Source organism: Aulonocara stuartgranti (assembly GCF_965226115.1).
Source record: "Aulonocara stuartgranti genome assembly, chromosome: 13".
Lineage (NCBI taxonomy): Eukaryota > Metazoa > Chordata > Actinopteri > Cichliformes > Cichlidae > Aulonocara > Aulonocara stuartgranti.
The window spans coordinates 32435265-32454094 of NC_138949.1; the positions used below are offsets into that span (position 1 = coordinate 32435265).

Consider the following 18830-nt stretch of genomic DNA (forward strand, 5'->3'; position numbering starts at 1 on the left):
AAGGCCTGAGCTTTTAACCCCAAGAGCCACAGTGAACTGTCACAGCAACAGACTAAATGTAGTATTGGACTAAAAGCTCGTTCGCATGAGTCCAAATGTTCAGCCTTTGGATTGGTGAAACTAGACTTTTAAGACTTATAGTTCTGTCACTGTTTTTATTCAGATGTTCCCAGGCATGTCTCGGCTCCCTCTATTTCCTCTTTTTCTGTCAGTCCATGTCTTAATGTGTGTCTCTGTTTTCCTATTTTACTTTGACAGTTTCACATCTTATGTTATTGTGTTCAGTTTTTCTTCCACCCACCTGATTATGTTTAAACTCTCCCAGCTGTGTTTCCACTTCCCTTCTCACCCCTCAGTGTATTTAGTCCTCTTTTTCCCTCTGCCCATTGTTACGTCGTCCCCCATGTTGCAATGAAGCTACCTTCTATAGTTCCCCCCTTTGTGTTTTGAGCCCTGCGTTTGGGTCCTACTCCTGCCTACCACACCGCTCACAGCACCCTCATGACACAATACACATGATTTATACCTCATATTTCTATAGACACAAATAAAAATAATGCAACTACAGTTTTGCAAATACAAAGCCTGAAGTTTATAAGCATAGTTACCTTTGATTGTTTCAAGATCACTCCTCAGGTCTCTACACCAGTGTTTGCTGCTTTGTCCTCTGCATTAAAAACAGTCTACAATAAATATGAAAAGTGATGACAACGTGCCACTGGCTGATAGTTATCAACACCGGCCCTTCTAGCCACACCAGGTCCAGGTGTATCCATGCTACTTATTGGCTAAACATCTGACAAAATGTCTGTGAGCCAATCATTTCGCCTCATTTTAAAACAGTTCCTTCCTCTGCTGCCATCAGCTATCATCTCTGTCAGATCAAGAGGAAAAATGTTCATAACAACTGTTCTGATGTATGTTGGCCCGGTCTTTGCATGTTTAAGCGACACTAAACATAAGAAACAACTTTGCATTTTGTTTTTAATCCATCTATCTTCCCTAAAAATCGTCCCTAGCAATGGCCCATATGGCCCTGTGACCATATGGGCCAGTCAAAGTTTATTTGTGTAGCTACACTTTAATCAACCTCAATTACAAGTTCTACAACATATATACTATATAAAACAGTGACTGAATAACAATAAATATACACTAAAAAAATCGAATAAAAGAAGTAAATAAGCCAGCATTAAAAAGGCTTCATGGCATCTCTTGATAAACCTGGACCTGAAATTTCCAGGAGCAGCTGGTTCATAGACCTCATTGCTCTGTAGGATTTTAAGATTTCAAAATTTGAATGACTTCCTTTCCTCACAGTTGTGCTGTCACTGTCTGCTTACACAGAAGCTGTAAAAATTATTTATTTAATTTTGGAGCCTATTTTATGATAGATAAAGAGTAGAGAGAATAATAAAAAGGGGGTCCGTGTACTTTTCGGTATTTGAAGTTTTGTTTCAGAAACCAAAACGAAAAAACGATATTTAAAAGAATTTTCATTTTTTTCATTTTTGATAAAGAATAAAATGGGCGAAAATAACTTGTTTTTTCATTCGGTGGTAACAAATAGCCGTCATACACTTAAAATTAGACGTGCTTTTTTGGATTTCTTCGTGATTCAAATAATGAAAGTATACTAGCGCAAAAACAAAAAAATAGACGCATTTTCAATGTCTGAAACGGGAAGTAATTCTTCTGCGCGTTTTTTTATGGCGCGCACACACCGTCCCCCACACAAGAGATCGACGGCCTTAAAGTTACACTGGAATAAACAGAGGATGGACCATTACGTTGTTTTTAGGAAAACTAAGAGAGTGACACTCCGGGACGAAGACATGACTGCAGAAAAACTGGGTCGCATCTTTCAGGTAGATATGTAAACTTCGCAAACTTTGCTTTCAGCAGTTTTTTTATGAACGTTATTGTTCTTCCTTACTGCGGAACGGCTAACGTTAACATTTGGTGATTTCATGTAGGCCTACTTTTACTAATACTATGTCTAGCCGTCTTCATTGTGCTAATATGTGAATTGTGCACATGTGCTAATGTGTAAATAGTTATTCATTGACTTTTACCGGCTACTAGCTAATAAGTAAGCCTTTAGAGCCTATTAACCGTGTGCACAGGAGTAACACGTTAGCAGAGCAACGTGATTTACGGAAACTTTTCTTAAACAGGTATCCGCGCATACTCTGTACATCACGGATGATTCAAACGTGGCTATGTTCCCCGGTGCGGTCTCTGGTGTTTTCAGCGCATTAGACCTTACACCCAGAGGTCACTATGAAGTCCACGGAGAAGACATGGAGTCAATTCCAACAGCAGGTTCCAGCGGGCAGCGTTTTGCATTTATGCGAGCACCAGCTGTGGCAGCGTCTGCACCTTCACGTTCACAGCAGGCTACTTCAAGTTCCCCTATGTCCTCCAAAACATTTCAGAGGTAGGATGAGTCTGTGTTCTTGAATATTAAATTACAGAACAGGCAAAATAAAAAGAAACATAAGGTGCATGGATAGTTGAATTGTTAAGAATAGCAAAGCTGTTTTAGTACAATTTGCCTATAGCAATCACTGAATGGATTTGTGGCCTGCTGTCTTTTACAAGATATGTAAAATTATTATGTTTTGTTTTACAGATCAGTGTACTTTGCAGATGTAGTTGGTGGGAGGTTGATTCCCAATAGAATGGTGGTTGTACGATTCCTGGAGTCTGAGGCTACGCTTCAAGGGATAGTAGGAAAAGTGCAAGATGCCATTGGTAATTACAACCCAATAATTTTGACAGATGCACAGGGCAATGCAATTCTGGAGTCGGAGGGCACAACAGGTGAGCCATAATATTACAGCTAAAGCCCATATCTTATGGAGAGACATGTCTTACCAGACTCTTTGTAATATTTATTGGGTAATATGGTATTGGCTTCTAAACAGGTTTCTTTGGTTTTGTTTTTCATCTGTAGGGTCACAGTACTGGAGACAAAATGCACGAAAAATTCTTGCTGTGCCTGAACAAGACTTTAATTGCCTCCAGGGAACAAAGAGGAAGAAACTGAGGTATGTGAATAAATATGTATATACTATAGGATGAACATCAATATAGAAGAATTAATTTGATTTAAATCCTATAATAGCAGTAAGACATCACTACATAAATCATCATCTATCAGTAAGTGATGTGATGTTTCTTTAAGCCAGTAAGTAGCTTTGACATCTGATTATCCATTTTTATTTGTAGCAGCCGTAAAGATGATGACAGTGCCAGTTTGGGAGAAGTGAGTGACAAAATAGAAGAGTTGGTGTTGGCATCTCAAAGTCTGCCAGCTGTCACAGCAGCAATCAAAGAGCTCACTGATCTTGCAGTTGCCCAGAAAGTCACAACCCCCAAGCTGCAGACACTCAAGGAGGGATTTAGCTGTGTGGTTTGTATGAGTATGTTCAAATGTTGCTTAGTAAATACATTACATCTACACTAACATTTTAATTACAATTAAAACAATGTCAAACCACATTCAATCATTACTTTGGACAAACATTTTTTTACCAAACATAGGCTCTTTATTCAGCAGTGTCCATTTAAATACTTAGGCACAGACAATCAAGATGCAGGTCTACTGTAACATAACATTCAAAAGTTTACATGCACATTTAATTTGGGTTCTCCTTGCAATCTTGACTATGAAAGTATAGCTTTTCAAATTGATTACAATGTCAGTATGGGTGACGGTACACTGTTCACAGTAATGTAAAACTAAAAAGTTCACATTTAAAATGGGACTGTAGTTGCATATATTGAATCAAGTACCTGTAACTTTTTCATTTTTCTTGCTTGCTAATTGAGAAAATGTACTGATTTTGCCCCTCATCAATTATAGACAAAAATATAGACAGGGACTTTCTCAGAACAGCGTGAACAAGAGGAATTACAGAATAACCAAAAATATTCTGCATGCTGTCTGTAAATTTATGTCAAGACTGACTTTGAACCTATAGTTTGAACTAAATTCAACATAAATGGATAACAGTCTCACTTATCTGATTTACTTTTGCAGACATCATTGAGGATCCAGTGTTCTCACTGTGCTGCAGAAGCATTATTGGCTGCAAGACATGTGTGGAACAGTGGCAAGAGACATCACAGCACTGTGCAAAATGCAGGGAGAGTAACAACGGAGTTCTACAAATTACTGGTCTAACAGCTGCATTTTCTGTATTGAAATCTTTTTTTGCAGAGGAGTAATGTAGTGTGTACACACAAATGTTTACAGTCAGTTGATTTTTTTTTTTGTCTGTTCTGTACAGTTTACAGATGCAGTGGTTCATACATTTCTCTGAGTTATGTTTATGAGACAGAGCAGAGCTTCTTTGTATGGCATAAAGTCACCATTTACGGCTCTAAAAAACAAATGTGAAATATCAGGATATTTTTCTGCAAAATGACTCTCTGTTCTAAGTTTGTCCTGTTCGGTTGTGAAGGGATCAACTCCAAAAGTCGAATATTCTTTGAGTGCAGATCCCAAGTGCTGCCTGTAAAGGTCTGCTGCTTCAAGTGCATTTGGCAAGAGCTCTGGAGAAATTCTTCTTTTACACCCATGTTCTGCAAAGTGATTTGGTATGCCTTTTCCTGTAAAAAATAGAGGAGGTGTTTAAATGTTCATTATCAGGGTTGTAAGCAATCTGACTTTTTTTTTTTTTTTTTTTACCTGGGATTCTATGAGCATTCCATGATTCTACCACACTTGCAAGACCAATGTTACACAGCTGACAGGTTAGATTGGACACACAGTATCGCACAAGGTTATCCTCCATATCTATCTCCTCCTGGTCCATCAGCTGGAGTAGGGCAGTTTTTAGTGGGTAGTTGACACGGTTGTTGATTTCAGGCCAAATCCTTTCAACTGTGTGGTTCTAAAAGAGTTAAAAGAAACATGTCTTAAATGTACGTAGTAGTACACGTAATAGTATAAGAATTTCAGCTGATGTTAATGGTACTTAAATCTTACTCTTGTGGATGAGGTCTGTAAATAAGGCAGTCTCTCCTGATTGAAGCGATGATGTGACAGCATCTCTTGCATGAACAGTGTTAAATAAAATTCCTTTCCATGGTCTACTCGCACCTGGTCCCACATACCATAGGTGATCACTGCAGGTCTGGTACAGGAAAAATAAAGAACATTTATTAACTATTTTGCTTTAAGACCAGCAAAGGTGTTATTATTTTGAATGTATTCATTCATGTTTTTTTTGGGTAATATTTTAGTTGTAGTAGGACAACATATATTTCTTAAGTTTCTTTGCAATGTCACTGTCATGCTCAGACTTTAGATGTATGTCAGAACAATTGAAAGATATGTGGAAATCCAAGAACCTTGTTCCATTCATAAATGAACACTGATTAATTGCAATAAAGTAGTTAAATGATTCATGTGCAATTCCATTTTATTTATTTTTACATTAATAGAAAATGTTGATCAAAATGTTTGGTAAGTTCTTAATATATTATATTCAGGAACATAACCAGACCCATCTGTTGCATGTCTAATTTAAATTCAAATATTGTAAATTTGGGTGCAGCTCATGTCCAATATGACTAACATGTCCATCAAAACACTTAAGATGAAATAAATGGTTTGAGAGGTTGTATTACCTGAAAACATATTCATAGATGCTCAAGTTGTTTTTGATTGGCATTGTGGAATGACTCACAATCTTTTTACTGAATCCATCTACAGCTAAAACATGGGTGACTCCAAACATTACAAGTTTCTCGTTTTGGTCCAGGTGAACCTTGTGCCCCATGCATTCAGCATGGTACGGTGTGGGATTAAGATTCCGAGCTCCCTTACAAAAAAATCACAAAAATAAATGACAGCTGACTGGATAAAGGCAGATTTGATCATACGTTTGAGGAAGAGTCAAGTAACTGTTAAAGCAGGGCGTACATCTGTTAAACAGAATTAGGCCCTACCATTACATGATGTATATCACAAATATGACAAAGAACATTGGAATACAGTTCTAGTGGAAGATTAAATAACATAGGCTACCTGGCGTCTTGCTTCATGATAAGGTTGATGCACCTCTCTTAAAATTGACCCAATTCGTCCCTCTGCAGCATGTACCCCTTTTGTGGACAGATAGCCCTTCATCATTTTGCGGCCATATGTTGGGCCCACCTGTTTAAAATAAAAGATCATGCTACTACTAGAACAACAAATGTAAAGTAGCTTATTCTGAAAGCAAATGTGTAAAGCTAAAGTATTGTGCTAATTAACTGTACAAATACCAGTGAGAGACATCTTTAAAATAACTAACGTTACCCACCACCCGCAAGACGCTAAAACGCGCGGGCGCGCGCACACAGTCTAGACTAACCCCCTTACAACCCAGTTAAGACAACCATACACAGTCATAAGGTGAAGCAAGAAAGTACCTTACCTCATTTATAGCTTGTGTCACCTCAAGCTCCAACCGTGTGTCCGAGAGTCGACAGCTAGTGATTTGCTCAGCACAAAACTTTCTAACATTTCTCGCAGAAAATCCTCTCACTTCCCCGTGTCCATATGACAGACGCTCTGATATAATTTCCGATGACAGGCCTTGTTTTGCCATCTCCATGATCACGTCTGAGTATTTTTCCAACGTCATGATGTCCACACTACAGTGTTTGCCATAAGTTTGCGCATCACTTGTACAGGTTGTTGACCTACTAAAACTTCCGGTTCAGACAAAATAAATAAAGGGCCCTTTCTCGTTCTTTTTTCTTGGGTTTTTCGTTTCTGATGTGCGAAAGGACAAAATGAAAAAAACAATTGTTTTACGTTTTTCATTTTAGCTTTTTAAGTTGAGAATTAAATAAGTGTCTCATTTTCTTTTTTAAATTATACTTTCTGAAACGAAACTTCAAATACCGAAAAGTACACGGGCCCACATCACATCCTTTGAAATTTATAAGGTGAATTTTGCAAACAACAAGGAATACAAATTTAAATATGTGGCCTTTCCCTTTTTTTTTCTGGGCAATGATCAAAGTTTCCTGTAAATGGTAAATGGACTGATTCTTATACAGCGCTTTTTTACTCTCCCAGAGTACTCAAAGCGCTGTGTACAGATTTTTCATGTCTGTTACATTATGGAGTAGACACATTATTTGTCCTACTATAAAGGTTTTGTGAAGAATGAAAGGTTGAAGACATAACTGCTTGGAGGCTTTTAAAGAATGCTATTTTTATAACAGCATGGAAATGTTTTCCTATCTGAGCTCACATCTTTTTCCTGGAAAAATGTAAACTAAGCCCGCAGCTTGTGTCTAATTTATGTCTTTTGTATGACGCTCACTGCATGTGTATTCACAACATGAGACAAATGAATTAAGTAAAGAATTTTAGTTGCTGATCTGATCAAACAGCTGATAAACAGCTGGAAATGACAAACTTTTCCTTTAAAATTGTTACAGACCAAATCACTCAACACATCAACACAAAGTTGCAATACAGCACCATGCAAACTTCCACTCAAAGATTGTTACACTTACTTCTGTGTTGACTATTAGCACAGAACTGTTTTCACATAGTTGAGACCAGGAAGCTGAGTTGCCCTTTCTGTCCTTTTGTCATCCCCCAAAACCCAAATCCCATAAAGATTGTGTCTGCTCCCAAACCATCAGAAAACTAAACAAAACTAGCAAAAAATAAAAAGATTAAAGCATAAACATTGACAAAGAAAGAACAATATAGTATCTTGCCCTCAGTGCATCATGGGAAGCCCCAGCAGCTTAACTAGGAGAGGATTGCGGGATACCTGACTGTTTTTATATGCAGAAAAATCTCTAAACTCTCATTTCTCTCAGAAGTCTTGGAAAAAGTAATTCTCCTTCAACTTTCATATATAAACATACCAACATACCCTAACCCATACCAACAAAGCACAGAGTGTGCCCTCCTAAAAGTATACAATGAAGTAGTCCTGTCAGTAGACTGTGCCATCCTCATCCTCCTCAACCTCAGTGCTGCATTTGATACCACTGGTGAAAATATCCCTGTCCCCCAGCACTTCACTGGTTTACCTCATACCTGTAAATCTGATCCTTCTCTGCCAGCACTGCAAACTATTCTTCTACAACAACAACACTTTGCTACGGGTACCTCAGGGTTCCATCTTAGTTGCTATATTGTTCTCTCTATACCTGCTTTCTTTAAGGAAAATATCAGTAAAAGTAATTTCTCCTTTCACTCCTTTCACCTTCACAAGACAGCTTCTTCCATCTGTGCTCTGTATGAAATATTACATGTTTCCTTTGTGTGAGAGATTGCGAAATTGTCATTCATGCTCTCATTTCCTCTCAGAGTACTGCAATTAACTTTACATTAGTCTCAATCAATCCTCTCTTTTCCATTTTCAGCTTGTTCAAAATGCTGCTGCTCACATCACACATCTCACCTGTTTCAGCTTCTCTACATTGGTTGTCGGTGAGGTTTGGAATCGATTTCAAGACCATCCTGTTTGCCCACAAAGCCCTTTTCTACATCTCTGACCTCTTTATTCAGCTTTCAGGTCCCTCTGGTGCGATGCTTCTGACTGTGTCTCACTCTTGATTTAAACTCAGAGGGTGAGCGTTTTGTGTGCCCTCAAACTGTGGGACAGCATTCCCCTCACAGTCAAATCTGCTAGAAACAACCCATATTGTTATGGTTAGTGTTGAAAGCTGCTGTCAGCAGTGTGGTAACAACAGTCTCTTTACTCATGAAATTTCCTATCTTTAACTACACTTATATTTACTCACTGACATTTGAGTCTTTCTGAGAGCTCATTGTGTCTCCTGTGCCATTTTTCGGCCATGAGTGTGTGTGTTTAGCACCTAATAAATGTACCGATTTATTTCTTATCTATTACCTTGTTTTTTAATTGTTTTGCTTTGGGTTTTTTTTTTCCTCTTCTCAATTTAACCGTTGCACAGCACTTTGGTCAACACAAAACCCTGGCTTCTATCGATGTTGTGATTAGAGCTTGTTCCTGTGCTGCCATGATTAGCGCCTCTGTGCTGTCTTTCCTTTAGTCCAGTTTTTGTATCTGGCAGTGGTACATACTGTGCAGGATTAATGTTGTTGCTGTAGAGCCTGGTGGTGTGGATCAGTCCACCAATGTCTCATTCACTCCTGAGATAGAGCTTGGTGTTATCTAAGAAGAGAAGCTAATCCCTCCTTTCCAGCAGCTTTTGCAACCCAAATTATGATCTGAATGTGATGATGTGCCAATTTTGATTTCGTGAGAAATAGAAAAAGATCAACAAAATACATCTGAACCAAACAGAAGTTATCAGGTTTGCAAATTATTTTGCATTCCTGTTTTTCCAGAGAACCCAGAGATGTGGCGCTTTTGTATTTATCAGGAAATAACATCAGTTATGCAAATGTAAACTATCCTAAAGCTTCAGGCCAACAACTTCAATGACTTTCTTTCACTGCAGTTGTTTCCATGCTGATTATTTATAGACTATTTCAAAGATTTTGATACCCTCTATCACAATGAGGATCATTCATAAATAAAGGTTTAATAAATAAAGGTGATGTGATATGGTATAGTAGATTGGAGGAGAAAAAAAGTGAGGACAATTAATACAAAGTGTTTGGTAGTAAGGAGGACATCAAAAGAAACCACACTACGACACAGATCACCACAGAGGTCTTAGCTGGGCAGGAAATCATCAAGTACCTGCAATGCAAGAAACACAGCCTTGGAATCAGTAGCGGTTTTAGATACGGGCGACACGGGTGGTTGCCCGGGGCGGCATGGTGTTGGGGGTGGCATCACGGGTCTCGGCAAAAAAGAAAATGCTCGTACTCATGCTGCCCCGATGTCAGCCAGCGCATACTGGGAATGGTACAGGCAACGATCAGTTTTCTATTAATTTGCTGGGAGTAAGGGCGCCCTCCGTTTGCGAGGTGCGCCTGCTGCTTGCGGCGCGGAGAGGGCGGGGTGGCGGGGGATTCTCTGGCTGGCTGGAGCAGCATCTAATAACCAACTCGCAAAATAAAACAAATAAAAACAAACCAACAAACACGAAAACACCAGACATTATGATACAGACTTATAATTTGCACCAATGTTTTTTTTCGAAATTCTGTACACGAAAAGTGAGCGCGCGAGCCCTCGGTGCACCTGCTCGCTGCTGAAGTCAAAGTAAACTTTATTGTAGAGCTGAGCAATATGAGATTTTTTCATATCACGATATGTTTTTTTCATTTCAGGCGATAACGATATCTATCACGATATAAGCCAAATAACTATTTGTAAGATTTAAATGTGCCGTTGCTCACAAGTAAAATGTGAAATAATCAGCAGCTTGTTTTTATTTAAATATTTATTTCCCATAATAAGTTCAACAGGGTAGATGTACTTAAGGAACATGAGACTTTTTCAGATAAATAAAGGCAAATATTGCAAACTACACAAAAGGCAGCCGCTAAAGCGTTTAAGTTTCAAAATAGAACAAACGAAACAGACTAAATTGTCAATTCCACTTAGAAACAAAATATTAATTCTAAAAATAAATCTTAGTTTGTTTTACAGAAGAACAGACAAAATTGACTAACTTTTGTCAATATCAAATAAACTGAGAACTAAAAGGAAATTCTCAATCTCTCCTTGTTGTATAGCTTAGCTTTTCAAACAGTTTTAACAGTTACTTTAGTCTGACAAAAGCCGAATGACGAATTAGCGCTTCCAGTCAGAGACTGAGGCTACGTCCACACGTACACGGGTATTTTTGAAAACGGAGATTTTTCGTTTTCGTTTTAAAAAATAATCCCGTCCACACATAAAGGGAGAAATGAAGGAAAACGCTGCTATGAACATGCCAAAGCAGCAGGTGGCGCTAGATTCCTAACCGTGCAGAAATGTTGGCCAATCAGAAGTCTAGAAGCCTCGGTGGGAAAAAGTAAACATAGCTGGGGCATAGAAGCAGAACCGAGTCGTAAGTGTGGAGGGACTAACTGTGTGTATATGTAAGCATTTAAATACTGCAGAGAGTAGAATTAACAGTAACAGTATTGTAGAAATTCATTTCACCGAAACAATAACGTGGCGCACAGTGTGACGTCAAAAAATGCGCACACCTTTGACGCTGCGTTTTCTCCGTTTTTCTAGTCCACATGTAAATGCAAAAACGGAGTTTTCAAAAATATCCACCCTGGCCGGAGTTTTTAAAAATCTTCGTTTTCAGTGACCAAAAACGCCGTTTACGTTTGGACGAAAGGTGCAAACGCATAGAAAAATCTGCGTTTTCAAAAATACCCGGGTACGTGTGGACATAACCTGAGCATGCACCAGTTTATTGTATTTCCAGACTTGCTTTCGGCACAATTTACAGTGCACGCTACTCTGTTTTTTTGTCAGACTTGAAATAGCCGAAATACCTTCACACTACGGAACTTCTTTGGCTCTTCCGTTCGACAATCTCTCCGGCATTGCAACCATCATCTGTTTTCTCTTCGGTCACGCTCGGTTGATTTTTCTAGTCGGCACACTCATTTCCTCCATTACCCGGGCGGTACGGTGGCTGGCTGCTTCCCAAACAAATACACATGTGCGGCTTGGCACTTGTGCTGTACGTAACAAGTCACGTGACGTGACGCTGCGGCTGTGATTGGTTCGGCTCTGCGCTGCTTAATTTGGATTGGCTGTTCTTTTTTTTTTTTTTTTTTTTAAGAGGACAAGAGCGGCGAGGTCTATCGCAATAGTTTAATTTTTCTATCGAGAAAAAGTTATATCGCGATACATATCGTTATCGTTCTATCGCCCAGCTCTACTTTATTGTCATCTCCGCTACCTACAGTCCAGTATATAGAGAGACGAGACGACGAGGCTCCAGTTACAGCAGTGCAAGTAAAAAAACAATAAATATAAGAAGAGTAAGAAAATAAATATACACTTTAGGACTAGAGGTAAAGGGATCAACAACAATTTAAAATTTACAGTTTGATGATTTAAAGTCTCACACAAGCCGTCGAAAGGGGAGGGGCCTGCTTCTTCCAAATAGAGCACATTTCATTTATAATGTTGTAAATCCAAGCCCATTATGTATTCATGATTTGAATCCTGGGTTGTGTGAAATCTCAGAAATGCACCCTAGACAAAGTGAATCTGTGAACTAGGTGTAGGCCTATTAGGTTATGTTGTGGTGATCCTCGAGTTGGGGGATTTGTGTTCATACTGGAGTGCAAAATTAAAACCAATGGAAGATGGACAAGAAAAGTTCAAAGCCATCAGGTCCTCGGTTTAGAAAAAAGAGAAAAGAAGAGGAGGAGAAACGAGCAAAAGATACAGGTAAGCAGATGTGTCATTGGATAATGGCAGGTCATCCTGAAACAATCAGAATCAGAATACTTTATTAATCCCTAAGGAAATAAAGTGGGTTACAGTTGCTCCAAGAAGAAATGGAAAAAATAGCAACCGTAACAGACTAAACTCCAAACAATACCTTATGTTACAGACTTTAATATTAATTAGTCATTGTCAATTCTTTATTTGTCCTGTTCTCATTGTATGACAAATTATGATGGCTGTTTGGTAGCCGTTTGCATACTATGCATACTCTGTCTCTCTTCATGTGTGTGTGTGTGTGTAAAACCGTTTCATGTTAATGTACAGTCCTTAATGTGTTTTGTGTGTGTGTGTGTGGGGGGGGGGGCGCGCAAGAGGGAGTGTTCACCCAGGGCGCCATTGTAACATTGTAACAGAGATCCTGAACACATGATGATAAAATACCATACGATATAATCTCACACACACACACACACACATGCATTAACTATTATTAACTATTGCATTACTTTAGAAAAATGTTTAACCCTCTGGGTTCCAGGGTATAATTGGCCATTTTTAACTACAGGGTGGGCCATTTATATGGATAATAAAATGAGAATGGTTGGTGATATTAAAGTCCTGTTTGTGGCACATTAGTATATGTGAGGGGGCAAACTCCTCAAGATGGGTGGTGACCATGGTGGCCATTTAGAAGTCGGCCATCTTGGATACAACTTTTGTTTATTCAATAGGAAGAGGGCCATGTGACACATCAAACTTATTGGTAATGTCACAAGAAAAACAATGGTGTGCTTGGTTTCAGCGTTTAAAGCCTGGACTTACTTACATTACTTTAGAATGTAAAAAGTGACAAAAACATTAGCGTCTGGGAAGCTCCCAGCAGCTTAACTAAGAGAGAAGTGACACCTGTCAGGACACCTGACCCTTTTTATATTCAAAAAACCCCTCTAATAATATTTGGAGGGTAAGCAGACGACAGCATACAGCAGTTCACTTTACGTTGGTCTCAGTCAGTCCTCTGTGTCCCGTCTTCAGCTTGTCCAAAATGCTGCTGCTCACATCTCACCTGTTTCAGCATCTCTACGCTGGTTGCCAGTGAGGTTCAGAATAGATTTCAAGACCCTCCTGTTTGCCTACAAAGCCCTTCATGGTTTAGCTCCTTTCTGCTTTCTACATCTCTGACCTCTTTATTCAGCTTCCAGGTCAATTGATCAGATGTTTCTGACTGTGTCTCACTCTTAATTTAAATGCAGAGGAGATCAAGCGTTTTCTGTGCCCCCAAACTGTGGAACAGCTTTCCCCTCACAGTCAAATCTCATAGAAACAACCCATATTGTTCTGGTTAGTGTTGAAAGCTGCAGTCAGTAGTGTGGTAAAAGTAAAAAAGTAAAATTTTATTTATATAGCACCTTTCAAGATAAAATCACAAAGTGCTTTACAGAGGCAGAAAACAAACATTAAAATAAAAAACAAAACAAAATCAACCAAAAGCGAGTTTAAACAGGTTTTTAACTGCTTTTTAAAAGACATGACTGGTAACAAAAGTCTCTTGACTCTTTAAATTTCCCATCTTTAACTAGAATTATATTTACTCACAATTTACCTTCAACACAGCACTAGAGCTTGTTCCTGTGCTGCCATGATGAGCGCCTCTATGCTGTCTTTCAGTCCAGTTTTTTGTATCTGACAGTGGTACATGCTGTGCCGGATTAATGTCGGTGCTGTAGAGCCTGGTGGTGTGGATCTGTAAATCAGTGTTTCAGTCATTCCTGACATAGAGCTTAATGTCATCCATGTAGAGAAGCTAATCCCTCCATTCCAGCAGTTTTTGCAAAACAAATTATGATCTGAATGTGATGATGTGCCAATTTTGATTTGGGAGAAAATAGATCTGAACCAAACAGAAGCTCATATAATTCTAAGCTATCAGCCGTACAAAGTTTGCAAATTATTTTGCATTCCTGTTTTTCCAGAGAACCTAGTACCACCATGTGCAGTTCTTCTATATTTATCAGGAAACTAGATCAGTTATGCAAATCTCAGTTATCCTACAGCTTCAGGCCAACAGCTTTAATGACTTTCTCTCACTGCAGTTGTAAGATAAGAGAACTCTTTATTGTCATTGCACAGTCATAGCTAGTACAACAGTACAACAAACGATAAGCTAGTTTGTTTACAAGTTTACAAGTCTCAGAAATAACCTTCACATCTGGTTTGTGTTACAGGAGAAAGCAGGATAGAATAATTTTCTTTGAAATTGTATCTATTTATTAGATTAGATTGAAATGGATGAATGAAGAATGGTTTACTGGAGTTTTGGTAATTTGTAGTGTAAAATATCTGAATGGTCAAACTGACTGTAAACTTTTATGCATTTATTTGACATTTTCAAAACGTAACTCTAAGTTTTTATATTTAATGGATGAAGAGGTTTACAACACAAGCTAAGAAAAGAATGTGAAATTCTATTCAGTTGTATTTATATAAATGAAATCAAAGCAGTGGCCTTGATGTGGTTTATATGATAAGATAAAGAACCTACAATAATCATCTATAGCTAACTATCCTAGTCAATGATTTTTTTTTTTTTTTTTTTGAAGAAAGCGCCATCTTTTGGTATATCACCTTCCGGCCTCTCACGTCTCCACAAAGAAGCAACTCCCCTGCAGAGACGTTCTGCAACAGGCAAAGGAAACAACAGTGAATATCGTCCTTTGAGATCATGGTACACTATTAGCTAAACTATGATTTTGAATGTCTATATTTATGTACAGGGTGTCAGGAGGGTGTTTCAATTATTTTACAGATTTAGTAGTCAGCCAGTGAGCAAAGTTAATCGTCATAGTCAAGTCACTGTTTTGTGTTGTGCTGAAAGACAGAGGTCTGCTCAGCCTGCTGTACTCGCTCAAGATTAAGTTAAATTTATCAGAGACATGAAGTGGAATTAATACTTAATCCTAAACAAAGCTGAACACGAAAATAACATTGAATAAAAATGGTTTGACTATTCTCATCAAAGCGTGTGAATGTGCTGCCACAGGGGCTGTGGGGTGGAGTTTATAACCCACCACAATTTCCTTTTTCTGATTCGCTCTGATAAAAATATCTTAAATGGCACAATGCTGAATTAACTATTGAGTTGGAAGCTGCGCTGAAGAAAGTAAGGCTGATTTTTACTTGTATATATATTGAAGATACAGGAGGCGGTTACTTTATTCTTTTGAGCTTCCTTGTAAACAGCATGAAAGCTGCTTAAATGAAAACCAAATGAAAATATATTTATTGATTATGCTTTATTTCTGCTTAATTTTGTACTTAACTGATAGGCTTGTGGACAGATCAAACTACCAAGGGCTTCCTTATAGGTATATAATTTCTGTAGTCAGGTACCAGTTTAATAAGTACAGCTTGCTAATTCAGTTAGGTTCAAAGGTTTAGCTTTTTTTTTTCATCTGTAGAAAACAAAATCAGTGGAAAATTGATTTATTAGTCCAGATGGTTTTGACTCAATATAGGACACGTTCAATTTAATTCAACCACTATTTTGTTTTTTCCCCTTTTGTTTTATTTTGGCACAATTTTCTTTCTAATATCTTTAGCTATAATTTCATATCAAAATAACAACAATGTTGATCTGCTCACTATTTTAACACCTCCTGTTGCACTCAGGCAGATCCTTTGGTAAAGAGAAGAGAGTGGATAGAGCTTTTATAGCGGATCCATCATACAGAAAGTCAGCTGGAGATGGATATCTTGGATATAATGTTCCTGATAAGCGTCTGTTTCTGCCTTCCTTTAACTTTGGTCACTATGGCAGTGACCTGTTGGGTGTTTTTTGTGGTACGTAAATGAGAGACTTTCATTACTTTCTATGTCTCACTCCTGCTGAACTAATTCACTTTTACAAACAGTCTAGTTTTATAAAATTTTTCCACTTTTGTCACTTTAAATGTTCATTTTCTGAGTTAATAGTTCATAAAGTTTAGTTCTGAATTCATCCGTCCATTTTTTTTCTGCTTCTGAAGTGGAAGCTTATCGTAGGTGTCACAGTGTGAGAGGTGGAGTGAAACCTGCACTGGTCACCAATCTGTCACTCTTTTTAATTCCATCAGACCATTTTGCAGCTTTTACACATTTTTGAGTTTCTTATTAGTCTAAATCACACTAAAAATATTTTCTGGACACTTAATACAGTTGTTATTAAAACACTAGCTCTCTACATCATTTTCTGTAAACATTTAAATGTTTAGTTCTGAATATCATGTTTATTACTGCATTAATATTTTCTGCAGGTACGAAGGGAGCAGGTCCCCATCACCTACTACACAAACCTCTTAATCTCCAATCTAATCCAGTTCAGCATGATGATCATCATTTTGATCGTCAAAGAAAACCCTGAACAAGTTCTCTATCATTATATTGCTCTTGGCATTTTTTGCTGTGCCGTGTTTGCTAATCTTGACTTCAAGATGTGCATTGCTACTGAAAGGTACCTGTCTGTCTTTCTCTGTCTGTATTGCATTCAATCAAATTCTCAAGCGTCCCTCTAAAGATAAATGTCCTCCTGTAATGATCAGTATGTCTGTCTTGTGTTGCAGGTGTTTGGTCATCACCCGTCCACAGTGGAACTGCATCAGACAAACTAAAGGTTCTGTGCTGCTCTCTGTTCTGGTTTGGATCCTGTCTATTATCACTGTACCTCTTGCTGTATTCTTCTATGTGATTTTACTCCCTGTGTTAATTTTTTTTGCCCTCGTTCCTTTTTTCCTGTTCGTCTTCACTTTGGTTTGGACCCTCAAAACTCTGCCTGCTGCCACCTCAGTGCTCACTGAAGAAAAACAGAGAATTGTAGAAATCTTAGTTCTGTTGTTAGTTAATCATTGTCTGATGTTCCTTCCTCCGATCATCTTTTATATTGTACCAATTTCACTTTATTTTCTCATTCCTATCTTTCTAATCTACATGAATTTATTTCTGTTCAATCCTTTCATGGATGTGATTTTGGTTTTTCTCATATGGAAAGACCCCATCGACAATCAGCTGTTGTCTCTGTGCTGCTACACTATGGACAACACTGCTGGAGAAGTAGCTGCAGATAAAAAGCTACAGCTACAATGCTGCAGTGACTGTAACAGCACAGTGGTGTACACAGCACTGCAGCAGATGTAGCTGCACATAATCAGACAGGTGGTTGATTGTAACATAGAGAGAGAGAGACAAAAGGGGACGATTCTGTGAAAGAAGTAGATAAATTAAGCAAACATCAACCTTAATAAATGTAGTAAAGTGGACATCTGAGATTTATCTTGAGAAATTTAGAAGCACTATTCTTATTAAAAGCTTCATCGGTTATTAACCAGCTGAATTCAGTTAAACTGGGGAAGCAAGAAGCATGTTTTGTTTATTGATCAGATGCTATGAATCACGAGAGAGAGAAAAACTCTGAAGACCTACTTAATGAGCGTACTATTCTGCTCCTCTGTGATTTGTATTTCTTCACACATACTAAGAAAGCTCATGGCACATGAAAGCCTGGCTCACAGTCTCTGTTCTAGTTCATCCCAAAGGTTCTATCAGGTTTTCAGGACTGTATGCAGGCCAGTCTAGTTCTTCCACACCAATCTTTCTCTTCCATGTCTTTATGGACCTTGCTTTGTGCAGTGGTGAGCAGTCATGTTGGAACATTGTTTATAGTGTTTGCTGCTTCAGATTATTTTACGTTTTTAATTTGCAAGTAATATATTGAGTTCTAAATAAATTTCATTATTTTCTGTTTAATTTGTTTTGTAAATGCCATTTGAAAATTGCACTTTTGTCTTCTGGACTTATGCGTGGATATTTTCATTACCTGTGAGTTATACTGAAAAGTCTATGCTTGACTGTGACAGGGTTAGTCTTAAAAAAACACCTGGTTTGTGTTGACAACCTGTGTTGACAGAGTGTTTTGTGTGTTTTTGTAAAAAGTTTAAAATTAAAATTCCCAATAAACACATTTTATCTTAAGATTGGAGTATTTTTGTCAATTCAAGCTCAGTCACATTTAAATGTGTCAGGGAACCTAAAACTGTGACTATGAGCGTGCAGAGGAAGGTTTTTTTTGTTCAGTAAAACCAGAATTCCAGAAAAGTAGGGACATTCTTTAATGTGAACAAAATGAAAATCTATGTGTTTTTGATAAAAGCCTGAAAATGTATGTGTGCATTTTAATCTTACATAGGATATATAAAATATTATATGAAACGGTTGATCTGAAAAAACACTTGCGACTTCCAGTCATGCGAAAATAAAGGTTTTGTGCAGAAACTTCCACCCAACCATTCTCTTCGCTTATCCAATTCAGGGTTTTTGAGGGGCTGGACCCTGTCCCAGCTGCCACAGGGTGAAAGTCTGTGTACACCCTGGAAAGGCCTACTGCACCTTCAGCTCTTTCCCTCATCAGACACTCACTAAGAGCTCAGCACAGCACAGAAACAGCTTTAGTGAAGGTTACAAATGATCTTCTTATGGCCT

The 18830-nt window shown here is 38.2% G+C and overlaps 2 protein-coding genes and 1 long non-coding RNA gene across 3 annotated transcripts; 2 read left to right on the forward strand and 1 right to left on the reverse strand.

Moving 5' to 3' along the window:
- Window positions 1-1708: 1708 nt before the first annotated feature.
- LOC309720792 (uncharacterized protein) lies at window positions 1709-4236 on the forward strand (the record flags this gene model as incomplete). Its single annotated transcript, XM_082557966.1, has 6 exons — window positions 1709-1868; window positions 2178-2440; window positions 2636-2826; window positions 2960-3053; window positions 3235-3428; window positions 4229-4236. Exons 1-6 carry the CDS (start codon window positions 1710-1712, stop codon window positions 4234-4236), a joined length of 909 nt encoding a protein of 302 aa, XP_082414092.1. The 5' UTR covers window position 1709.
- On the reverse strand, window positions 3453-6644 carry LOC309720793 (uncharacterized protein; the record flags this gene model as incomplete). Its single annotated transcript, XM_082557967.1, has 6 exons — window positions 3453-4620; window positions 4700-4904; window positions 5000-5147; window positions 5644-5837; window positions 6044-6172; window positions 6435-6644. The coding sequence occupies 6 exons, from the start codon at window positions 6642-6644 to the stop codon at window positions 4316-4318; spliced, it is 1191 nt and encodes a 396-aa protein (XP_082414093.1). The 3' UTR covers window positions 3453-4315.
- Window positions 6645-12251: 5607 nt separating this feature from the next.
- On the forward strand, window positions 12252-18413 carry LOC309720862. The gene is made up of 5 exons (XR_014280583.1): window positions 12252-12320; window positions 14921-15045; window positions 15990-16160; window positions 16613-16809; window positions 16919-18413. It is a non-coding gene; the product is annotated as an uncharacterized lncRNA (long non-coding RNA).
- The last annotated feature ends 417 nt before the right edge of the window (window positions 18414-18830 follow it).